This window comes from Nyctibius grandis, chromosome 8, assembly GCF_013368605.1.
Source record: "Nyctibius grandis isolate bNycGra1 chromosome 8, bNycGra1.pri, whole genome shotgun sequence".
Lineage (NCBI taxonomy): Eukaryota > Metazoa > Chordata > Aves > Nyctibiiformes > Nyctibiidae > Nyctibius > Nyctibius grandis.
Window position 1 is genome coordinate 16840207 of NC_090665.1, and position 12767 is coordinate 16852973.

At 42.4% G+C, this 12767-nt stretch overlaps 1 protein-coding gene across 1 annotated transcript in view; it reads right to left on the reverse strand.

Moving 5' to 3' along the window:
* PLS1 (plastin 1) overlaps window positions 1–11688 on the reverse strand; it is a 31125-nt gene extending 19437 nt beyond the window's left edge. Inside the window, exons 1-2 of the mRNA XM_068406390.1 lie at window positions 11602–11688; window positions 867–1030 (exon numbers count right to left, since the gene is read on the reverse strand). Coding sequence (XP_068262491.1) covers window positions 867–1030; window positions 11602–11671 — 234 coding nt within the window. The 5' untranslated portion in view covers window positions 11672–11688. The remainder of the gene's footprint in view (window positions 1–866; window positions 1031–11601) is intronic.
* Between the last annotated feature and the right edge of the window lie 1079 nt (window positions 11689–12767).

The following is a 12767-nucleotide window of genomic DNA, read 5'->3' on the forward strand; positions in this document are numbered from 1 at the left end:
AGTAAAAGGTTATTACACAACAGCTACACATGTCCAAGGTGATGCTATTTTCCACCTGCCTGCAGTGTAAGCCACATTGGATGTACTAATATGTCCTAAATTTGCCCAAATACTGTAAAGGTCTCAAAACTGATAATAAAGTGTAAGTAACAGATGCATTCAATACCTGGATGCAAATAATTGTATCTCACCTATGAACCATGGCAAATTAGAATCTTGGAAAGAAAGATCAATAACTAGTTCAACAAGCAACCTGCTGCAAGTAGCAGTACTCTAAATTCAAAGCAAAACCTAATCATTCCCAAACACACACACAAACCAACAGCCTGAAAAGTTTTTGTTTCTCTGAAATAAAGCACACTAGCCAGTGATCCACATTGAAAGAAAGTCTAAACCTTTCAAATTTGTTCACTAAAAGTGAGTAACTGTACCTCACTCCCAGTAAAAAACAACCTTTATAGAGATCAAGCATAGTAGCACAAGCATTAGTTTATCACTAAGAGAATTCACAGGCTGGTATCTAATTATCTACTCTTTTACAGGGCAAGGGGCTGACCCAACAGTTCCTAAAATATGTAGGAACTGTTTCCTCATCTTTGAGGAAATAAGAAGTCAGACTGATTGAAACTACTGTGCCCTCACGTGCTGCCCAAATGAGATCTACTAAATTAAATGGGAGAGTGAAATACAAAGACTAGAAAATAATTATATAGGATATTGTAAATTGTCACAGAAAACTTTCCTATTCTCAAAATATTAGTTATTTGTATCAAAGTAGTACTTAGTTGTACCACTTAATTCAGTTTTCTATCCTAGTTCTCAACAGATATCAGAGAGTAGAGAAACATCCAAAGGGAACGTCTTACAGAGACAAATTCTTCAAAGTTGATTCTCCCATCCTTGTTGCTATCTGTCACTGCAATGATTTTTTCTACAATCTCTCGGACTTTGTAACCGGGCAAGGGCAGACTTGCTTCTTTAAACAGGTCTTGAAGCTCATAATCACTGACATACCCACTGTTGTCAACATCTGTAAAATGAAAGTACAAGTTGTTTTTATACTTATAAAGAACCAAGTATAGTAACTGTTGAGAATAAATAAAGTGTGAGAAATACAGTTCTAAGAGATGAATATTTCTTCTGACAGAAAAGTAAGCATGAAAGAATACTTGTGGATTAGAGGCACAATTACTAGCCAGTTGTGCCATCTTGTTATGTATTTTCTCAGGAACTATCTTATAATCCCAAAGCACAGCTATAATAAGATGGCAAATTTGTAAATAGGGAAGTTTAAGCTTTTTTTAAGACTCCTAACAAAATTCTGTACAAACCTGCAGGTGAAAGGGAGATCAATTATTATATTCCTACTGTTAATATTATACCATTTGCAATCAGTAAACTCAAATCTGATGCAAGTTGTTATTAGAAGAGCACACTTACTGTCTTGGTTTGGCCTAAACCAGGCCGATTTTCCTTTCAGTGATTTTTACTTTCAGCTAAGTCTCCTCTAAGTAACTGCACTTTCTGAAACTAACTACATGTTTTGCAGACAGTGTCTGCTTCCAGGACTGATAACGCTCGAAGTTTGTAGTTATCGCTGAGGCACCGGTAGGGATGTTGTGCAGTAAGGCTCTTGCTGTACTTTTTCTTAGAGAAACCAAGGTCACCGCTGAATTCCTCACTGCTTACAAGTGAAAAGCCGAAGGGGGGTCGCAGCTGCAGGGGGGAGCAGACAGGGCAGGTGACCCAAAATTGACCAACGAGGGTATTCCATCCCATACACGTCATTCTCGGTATAAAGCGGGGGGATCACGAGGGTCTCGCTCTTGCTCGCTCTTGCTCTTTCTGCTATGGCCGGTGTCCAAGGAGGACTCCGACTGTTTTCCTGCTGCCCCCGATCCCGATCTGTGCATCCCTGAATCCAGCTCTCGACCGTCGCTAGGCCCAGCCTGGGCCTTCCCGGAGCCTGCCCTGCAGTGCCGGTGGTGACGTTGCCGACATCGGGGGAGCTCGATCTTGGTTTTGTATATATATTTGTATATATTTGATTATTCCAATATTATTATTATACTCTTTTTCATTATTATAGGTTTATTAAAACGGTTTTAACTTTCCAACCCGTAAGTCTCTCTCCCTTTCCCTTTCCCTTCGGGTGGGGGGGGAGGGTTAACAGAGAGCGTCTGCTGCAGGTTTCATCACCAGCCCAGCTTTAAACCGTGACAGATTTATTGGCGCCCAACGTGGGGCACGAGAGAAGCTCCAACAGGTTGCTCTGATAAGTCGAATCCCGGCTCCGGCGGGAGGAGACCCGGAGAGCTCAGCTGAGAGAGTATCAGATTTCTTCCTTTGAGATTTACGAGGGGTTGGAAATTAAAACAGATAGCGAAGATGCTGATGTCATTTTTGAACGCTGTGTTATCTCATCTCTTTATAAAGCCTTTTACAGAGTTAAGTGTAATGATACCTTACTTGCCGTATGCGCTGTTTGTTACTGTTTATGTGCAGTTTATCACTGCTGGGCACTGGTCAATGTGCATTGTTTTGTTATGGCGTTTCATACTGATTTATGTCGTGATAAACTGGGCTGTTACTATTCTGACCGCGGTAGCAGCGATTTTATCTGCGGACTCCGGGCGTCCTTTAGCTGATTGTGTTAATGATTACACTTCCAATTTTACTTCGGGAAATAGTACCTTCTCCTTTTCTGCCAAGCTGATTCCTCTAGATTTTGTGAAATTCGGATGGTGCTGTCGAGGTGGCATGTTTTTATTTTCGGTTGTCCTGAATGTGTTTCTGATGTGGGATAAGATTAAATATCGGTGCAGGGACAGTTGTAGGTGTTGTGCAGCCACCTCAGATCCTACAGCATGTGCTGCAGCTACAGCCACTAAATCCACTGAAACCTCAGCAGCCTGCACCACAGCTGCTACACCCCCCAAGATGGCCACTGCAGCTACTCAGACTCTAACGAGTCTCAGCACTCCCACGACAGCCACTGCATCTACTCAGACCCCAGCATCTAACGAATCTGTACCAATTGCTCCTGTAACCAGGAAGAAATACCAAAAGAAATCAGCTCGTGAAGAGGAGGATGATGACTCAGAGCCTTCTAAGGCAGAGCCATCACATGACCCAGGTGAGGGCCCTTCTCAGGCAGAGTCAGGGCCTGACACAGATGGGGGTTCCCTTGATCGTCATTTTAAAGCAGACCCATCACAGAAGAAAGGTCGTTCTAAAGCAGAACTATCACAGGAGGAGGACTCGGATGTAGAGATAACCTACCACTCCTTATCCCTGAAGGACCTGAGAAATATAAGGAAAGATTTCAGCCGTTATGATGGTGAGCCAATTATTACCTGGCTGCTCCGATGCTGGGACAATGGGGCAGATAGCATGCAATTAGACGGTAGAGAAGCCAGACAGTTGGGATCCCTGTCCAGAGATGGTGGTATTGATAAGGCGCTTGCAAGAAAGTCAAACACTATCAGTCTCTGGAGGCGACTCTTGTCAGCTGTAAAGAGCAGGTATCCCTATAAAGATGATGTTCTGAGCCACCTAAGCAAATGGACCACTATAGAAAAAGGTATTAACTACCTTAGACAACTAGCTGTGCAAGAGATAATTTATAGACACCCACGGGAAATTGTAGATCCTGTAGATCCTGATGAAGTGGAATGCAACCGATCCATGTTCCGGAAGGTTGTGAAGAATGCTCCACCGACATATACCCACACATTGTCAATATTAGTATGGGGAGAAGATGATATGGCACGTTCTACTGTGGGTAAAATGGCTAACTGTATGCGACAGTATGAAGATAGTATTTCTTCCCCACTGCAGACCCGCATCTCAGCTGTGGAAAAACTGACTAAGGAAAACAAGGATTCATTTAAACAACTGTCAGACAAACTGTCCAGGATCGAGAATAAACTTGACTCTCTACCTACACAGGCCCACGTTGCAGCTGTTAGGAGAAAACACCCTCCTACAGGACCAGCTCGAAGGAAACGGAACACATCACGAGGTATCCTGTGGTTTGCCCTGCGTGGTTATGGGGAAGACATGAACAGATGGCATGGACAACCTACCAGTACCCTACAGGCACGAGTACGTGAGTTGCAAGCTAAAAGAAATACCAGAGAGAATTTTTCTAGGAGGATGGCTGCTCCAGTTACCACTGAGCAGGACCCCAGTCAGGGTAGATGGGCCTCAAATTCCTTTTTCCAAAGTGCGAATAGGAGAAATGAAGGTCCAGTCCCTGTGAGCAGCACGAATCCATTTCTTGATTAGGGGGGCCCTGCCTCCAGCCAGGTGGAGGAAAGGGACAACCGAGTTTATTGGACTGTGTGGATTCGATGGCCTGGCACATCAAAACCACAAAGGTATCGAGCCTTGGTAGACACTGGTGCACAGTGCACCCTAATGCCATCGGATCATAAAGGGGCAGAACCTATCAGTATTTCAGGAGTAACAGGAGGATCTCAAGTGTTATCTGTATTGGAGGCCGAAGTGAGCCTAACTAAAAATGAATGGAAAAAGCACCCCATTGTGACTGGCCCAGATGCTCCGTGCATCCTTGGCATAGACTACCTCAAGAGAGGGTATTTTAAGGACCCAAAAGGGTATAGATGGGCCTTTGGTATAGCAGCTGTAGAGACTGAGGACATTAAACAGCTGTCTACCTTGCCTGGCCTCTCAGAGGATCCTTCTGTTGTGGGGTTGCTGAAGGTTGAAGAACAACAGGTGCCAATTGCTACTACCACGGTGCATCGACGACAATATCGCACCAATTGAGACTCCCTGATCCCCATTCATAAACTGATTAGACAATTAGAAAATCAAGGAGTGATTAGTAAGACTCGCTCACCCTTTAATAGTCCTATATGGCCAGTGCGAAAGTCTGATGGAGAATGGAGATTAACTGTGGACTATCGTGGCCTAAATGAAGTTACGCCACCGCTGAGTGCTGCTGTGCCAGACATGCTAGAACTTCAATACGAACTGGAGTCAAAGGCAGCCAAGTGGTATGCCACCATAGACATTGCTAATGCATTTTTCTCTATTCCTTTGGCACCAAAGTGCAGGCCACAGTTTGCTTTTACCTGGAGAGGTATCCAGTACACCTGGAATCGACTGCCCCAGGGGTGGAAACACAGTCCTACTATTTGCCATGGACTGATCCAGACTGCACTAGAAAAGGGTGGAGCTCCAGAACATTTGCAATACATTGATGACATCATTGTGTGGGGTGATACAGCAGCAGAAGTTTTTGAAAAAGGGGAGAAAATAATCCAAATTCTTCTGAAAGCTGGTTTTGCCATAAAAAGAGGCAAGGTCAAGGGGCCTGCCCGGGAGATCCAGTTTTTAGGGATTAAATGGCAAGATGGGCGTCGCCAGATCCCGATAGAGGTGATCAACAAAATAACAGCTATGTCTGCACCAACTAACAAAAAGGAAACACAAGCCTTCTTAGGCGTTGTGGGTTTCTGGAGAATGCATATTCCAGATTACAGCCAGATTGTACACCCTCTTTATCAAGTGACCAGAAAGAAGAATGATTTTCAGTGGGGCCCTGAACAACGACAGGCTTTTGAACAGATTAAACAAGAGATTGTGCATGCAGTAGCCCTTGGACCAGTCCGTACGGGACAAGATGTTAAAAATGTGCTCTACACCTCAGCTGGGGACAATGGTCCTACCTGGAGCCTCTGGCAGAAAGTACCAGGGGAGACTCGAGGTCGACCCCTAGGATTTTGGAGTCGAGGATACAAGGGTTCCGAGGCCAATTACACCCCAACTGAAAAAGAGATACTGGCAGCATATGAAGGAGTTAGAGCTGCTTCAGAGGTAATTGGTACTGAAGCACAGCTTCTCCTGGCACCCCGATTACCAGTACTAGGCTGGATGTTCAAGGGTAAGGTTCCCACTACCCATCATGCAACTGATGCTACATGGAGTAAATGGATTGCATTAATTACACAGAGGGCTCGAATAGGAAACCCTAATCGCCCAGGAATCTTAGAAGTGATCATGGACTGGCCAGAAGGCAAAGACTTCGGAATGCCACCAGAAAAGGAGGTGACACGTGCTGAAGAAGCCCCACCATATAATGAACTACCAGAGGATGAGAAGCAGTATGCCCTGTTCACCGATGGATCCTGCCGTCTTGTAGGAAAGCATCGGAAGTGGAAAGCTGCTGTATGGAGTCCTATACGACGAGTCACAGAAGCCACAGAAGGACAAGGTGAATCAAGTCAATTTGCAGAGGTAAAAGCCATCCAGCTGGCTCTAGACATTGCTGAACGAGAAAAGTGGCCAAGGCTGTATCTTTATACCGACTCATGGATGGTGGCAAATGCCTTGTGGGGGTGGTTAAAGCAGTGGAAGCGAAGCAACTGGCAGCGTAAAGGTAAACCTATTTGGGCTGCTGAACTGTGGCAAGATATTGCTACTCGGCTACAGAAACTAGTCGTGAAGGTACGTCATGTAGATGCTCACGTACCTAAAAGTCGGGCAACTGAGGAACATCGAAACAACCAACAAGCGGATCAGGCTGCTAAAGTGTTCCAAATAGATTTGGACTGGGAACATAAAGGTGAACTATTTTTAGCTCGGTGGGCTCATGACACTTCAGGTCATCAAGGGAGAGATGCAACATACAGATGGGCTCGTGACCGAGGGGTGGATTTAACCATGGACTCTATTGCACAGGTTATCCATGATTGTGAAACATGCGCCGCAATTAAGCAAGCCAAACGGTTAAAACCTTTGTGGTGTGGGGGGAGGTGGTTGAAATATAAATATGGGGAGGCCTGGCAAATTGACTACATCACACTCCCTCAAACCCGCCAGGGTAAACGCTATGTGCTTACCATGGTGGAGGCGACCACCGGATGGCTGGAAACATACTCTGTGCCCCATGCCACTGCCCGGAACACTATTCTGGGCCTTGAAAAGCAAATCTTGTGGCGACATGGCACACCAGAGAGAATTGAGTCGGACAATGGTACTCATTTCAAAAACAGTCTCATAGATAACTGGGCCAAAGAGCATGGCATCGAGTGGGTATATCATATCCCCTATCATGCACCAGCATCTGGGAAAGCTGAATGGTATAATGGGGTGTTAAAAACTACCCTAAAAGCAATGGGGGGTGGAACCTTTAAAAACTGGGATAAGCATTTGGCACAAGCTACCTGGCTAGTTAACACCAGAGGATCTATCAACCGAGCTGGCCCTGCTCAGTCAGATCTTTTACATACAGTAGAAGGGGATAAAGTCCCTGTGGTGCATGAAAGGAATCTGTTGGGAAAAACTGTCTGGGTTCTTCCTGCTACGGGCAAAGGTAAACCCATTCATGGGATTGCTTTTGCTCAAGGACCTGGATGTACTTGGTGGGTGATGCTGCAGGATGGTGGAGTCCGATGTGTCCCTGAAGGTGATCTGATCTTGGGTGAGAATACTTAATTCTGAACTGTATGATGTTAATTGCTGCATAATACTAACAGTGTTCATAAGTGTCTTTCAGGTTGAAGCAGTGGTGATGGGAATAGAGCTAGCTGCAAGTGGTGTCCAGTAACCTCCTCGAGACTGACATCTTTAACCTGCAACCCGTGGGCATGAACCGTGACAAAACTCATACCATGTCTCCTGCCCTGAGAGACTCCTAGCCAGATGGAAACCCACAATCCTGAACTAAATGAACTTGATGAACTTTTTTTTTTCTGTATAGAGATGAATCATAAACTAATGTTATCTGTATATATTTTAAAATGAAAAGTTAGTGGTGATCTGAGTATGACGTGAATGGTATGGAATAAGGGGTGGAATGTCTTGGTTTGGCCTAAACCAGGCCGATTTTCCTTTCAGTGATTTTTACTTTCAGCTAAGTCTCCTCTAAGTAACTGCACTTTCTGAAACTAACTACATGTTTTGCAGACAGTGTCTGCTTCCAGGACTGATAACGCTCGAAGTTTGTAGTTATCGCTGAGGCACCGGTAGGGATGTTGTGCAGTAAGGCTCTTGCTGTACTTTTTCTTAGAGAAACCAAGGTCACCGCTGAATTCCTCACTGCTTACAAGTGAAAAGCCGAAGGGGGGTCGCAGCTGCAGGGGGGAGCAGACAGGGCAGGTGACCCAAAATTGACCAACGAGGGTATTCCATCCCATACACGTCATTCTCGGTATAAAGCGGGGGGATCACGAGGGTCTCGCTCTTGCTCGCTCTTGCTCTTTCTGCTATGGCCGGTGTCCAAGGAGGACTCCGACTGTTTTCCTGCTGCCCCCGATCCCGATCCGTGCATCCCTGAATCCAGCTCTCGACCGTCGCTAGGCCCAGCCTGGGCCTTCCCGGAGCCTGCCCTGCAGTGCCGGTGGTGACGTTGCCGACATCGGGGGAGCTCGATCTTGGTTTTGTATATATATTTGTATATATTTGATTATTCCAATATTATTATTATACTCTTTTTCATTATTATAGGTTTATTAAAACTGTTTTAACTTTCCAACCCGTAAGTCTCTCTCCCTTTTCCCTTTCCCTTTCCCTTCGGGTGGGGGGGGAGGGTTAACAGAGAGCGTCTGCTGCAGGTTTAATCGCCAGCCCAGCTTTAAACCGTGACACTTACACAAGAGCAACTACTTACACAAGAACTCTACCCGACTCTGCATTTTGTTTCTTATCCTAGTACCTGATAGACATTTTCTGTTCTTCAAAACTTTTGATGTGGTTAGGCTTACCTGTGAAGAATAAACCCGGGATGATTTGTATCTTGTTATTAAAGGTGACCTTCCTTAATCTATTAACAAGCTCTGTTGGGAGCAATTTGTACTGCCACCTTCACTTACACTTGGCTCCCACGACCACATGTCAGGAACGTCCATGTACAACAAAGTATCAGAATGATTTTTTTTCAACAAGAGATATAGTATAGCTCCACAATTGTGGAAAGAAATGAATGGCTGTATCACATAAAAATAAATTATGAAAAATTCAGTATAATTCATGTTACTCATGGCAAATAATGCAGCAGCACAGAAGAAATCATAAAAATACCCTTTGTACTTCCACCTTAGGCCAATCTGGGTGCAGAAAGCTGTCACAAATTCTTGTCTTAGTATAATAAAGCACCATTTTACAAACCTATAATATGTTTTTATCAAATGTAATGCATAATCAATAAAACACATTAACTGTTCCTAATTTTTTATATATATATATATATATGGAAATATGCATAGACACACACATATCTATACAAGCAGAATTTGAGAATGTCCATTAAAATAGCCTTACCTGTACCTGCAGTGCAATGTCTATGCAATGGAGATAAGTACTTTTAAAAGCAGAAAAGCTATAGTCCATACACAGCATAAATGAAGCTCAACCAAATACAAGAAATCATATCCAGCATAACTAGTGCTGGATATAATGCCCATCGTTTTATATATTTAATGCTAATATTTTCCATGTTTGACAACAATTTTCAGTCTCTTTCATGATCATATTAATGCTCTTGAAAAATATGAATTAAGAGTATTCTCCCAGTTCTACAAATGATGCCTCTAAGATAAGTAATTTAAGAGAACATCACGAGTAACACAATGAGCCAGAAACAGAAGCAAGATCATGTGGCCACTTCTCTGACTTGTCAAGGTGCTCCCACTTTTGTTTTTTGTTTACTAGTTAAAAGACCTCTCTTCATATTGTCTTTAGTATCAGAACTCAGCCAATAATACCAGAGTGAATGAATACACATCACATTACAGAAGGACAAGTAGAGAAACATGCTTTCATCTCTAGTGATAATTGATTGCGATACAGTAATTTCCCTGTAATCCATACTACACTCTGTAGCTCTGTACAGCTTCATAAGAAGGCCACATTTCACTGCTGATGAAAGGCTAAAAACGCCTGTTAAAAATCTCTTTTTGTGTGTTCGATACTACCAACAATTCACAAATCACTACACAGACAATCTTTATGTCTGCACATGTATTAATCCATCCACTGTCTGGCTTGCAGACATGTAACAACACATGTAATAACAGGGATGTTCTAAAAAGCAGAGGACATGCTCACGAGCTCACTCAGATTACCAGCTATTTTATTTCTCTAGGTTCATCTTTCACTGAGGGTAAGTTTCCGTGATGACAAGCAGAGAGTTAAATACATGCCTTTTCTCTCAGTTTACCAATATAGCGGCAAGCAATTTATCCATAAAGACATTGGAAACGTAAAAATTAAGAAAGAAAAAAGCTAAATGATGCATAACACAGTAAGGAAGAAAATGCTTTTCAGTAAGTAGAAGCAGTACAGACAATTCTTACAGCAGAAACATGAAAACATGCAGGAAGAAAAGGGAGAAAAAGGAGGAATGCAGATGGTAAAAACCAAATAGAAAAGCTGTCAGACAACACCAGTGAGTATCTACCTAACACCTTCCAGTAGACTGATACATGTATACAGTGCTCTTTTCTTTGGTCTGTCTTTCCAGCTCCTGCAGGCTGTAGACTTCTTGAGCTACAGACTACATCAAGATGATTGTTTAACAGCAACTCATGAATTACCTTCCATGGATGTATCTTACTCCTTTAGCATTTCTACTCTTTTTTTGGTTTCAAAAACATCCTGAGTCAATGGGTTCATGGTTTTATTATTTGTCATGAAGAAAGGTTACTTATTTTTATTTTAATCTTTCTGACTCTCTACTGGGCATCACATGATACCTGTATTGACAGAAACTGAGTAATTCCCTCTTCGCCTTTTCCATACTACTTGTGGTCTTACAGATCTCTAACATACAGCTTCCCAATAATCTCTTTACCAAGCTGGAGACTCCTAATATTTAAGACTTCTTGCCTAAAACGACCCTGTTCCCCCATTATGAATGATTACAAATATGTTTGATTTGCTGAGCTGCACAGTTACACATCACCCCCTCAGAACTGCAGCAAACAAGAAATAAAGCAGATGTGAACTTTAACATCCACAACAGTATTACCATGTGGAAATAAGGGTTAGTTGCTATATAATTTCTCATTCTTTCTGTTTACTCTCTGATTAATCTGCAAACATCCTGTCAAGCATACAATATTGAACAGTTATTTATTAACATCTGCTAGCTACAAAAGCAAGTTCAAAAAATCTCCAAGTTTAGCTTACTTAAAACGTAAAATCCAATCAACGAAAACAGAAATTACCAGTTCAGAAAAGCATGCAAGTAAAGCACAAAGTGTCAGTAATCTAACATGAAAATATATCTAACAATTGAAGTTTAATCAAACTTTTTTCAGATTTAAGGAGTTCAAAAAACTGAATTTTGAGACCTATCATGCTACATATACAATGACACAAATAATGCAACTGCCCAGCAAGAAAATGTTTCTGTTTTCATTGCTGAAGTTGAAAGAAACGAATAAGCTTCACTGAAAGTAAGGGGTTTTATGCAAACATTCTTATTTTCTTAAGATATTAGGCCCTATCTAATGAAGAAAAACATGGCCCTATCAAAACGAAGTGACCCATAAAGATTTCTTCCGCAAACCCTACACGGCTTTACAATGTTAATGGAATCCTTTTTTTTTTTTTTTATTTAAAACATACCTATTTTACTGAATGCTTCTCTTAGTTCTTCAAGCTCTTCACGAGAGATAGTAGTTATGTTGTTTTCCATCTCTGGACAGCAAGAAGTGTCGTCCTCAATTGCTTATACCTAATAATAATAAACATGAAATACATAAGGCTTTAATTCCAAGCACATACTAATACAAGTTACTGATCTTTTCAGTACAAGGTACCAGACCTCAATGACATTTCCAGGTCTGACACACTTAAAACATTACAAACAACACTTCAAAGTAACACTCAAACACCTAGCAATTCTTTTCACTGTAACAGTGACTGAGAATTCACAATAGCAGCACCTGTTTTCATACACTTGATGTTTTCATTGCATAGAATAAGTACTGACCAACAATCTACCTCCATTGCGTGAGTGGTTTTCCAGCATTAAAATCATTGCCTCACATTTCAACAAACAATTTTTAGAAAAATTACTTTCCAAGTGCAATACAGTATCATTGCCAATTAATGTTTAGTGCCAGGATCTAGTCCGGCAAAGCACTGAACACTCCAACATTTGCACAGTGGTAAACCTCGGGAGGACACTTTCAAGTACCTGCTTACAATCAGTGCGTGAATGCTGATGAGCCTTTCCACAGCTGCTGCAGCAGTTACCACCTCCTGATCTTTACTCCACCATTCTGGCAAGCCTGCTGTCCCATGACACTGTCCAAGACCCAAATAAAGGCTTTTACTGAGCACAAAGACTGCAGTCTCGATGTGAATCTACTTTCTGTACCCAACTCCATAAAAAGGCAAGACACAACAGAGGGCACCTTCGCAAGGGTTGATAAACCCCACGTCAGATCCTTGCCCATTTCCTCTTACTGAAGCTTTACTACAAGGTGATTCAGACCCTTGATAGTAAGTGCTAGTTTGTAAAGCAGTCACACACAACTGTCTCAATATGCAAGCTTATACTTGCATTTGCCATTTTGCACCGTGCATGTCATCAGCACACACAAAATAAACCTACAGCAGCACCCATCTGCACGTGTGAAGCTCTGAGCAGCACTTGGCTGTAGAGAGCATAATGTGCTACATGTGATGCTGTGCCTACCATAAAATTAAAGTTTTTGTCTTTGCTTTTATTTTATAAGCCAAAAGTGACAAAAATCCACGTTATATTAGTTATTTTCATCAAAGTT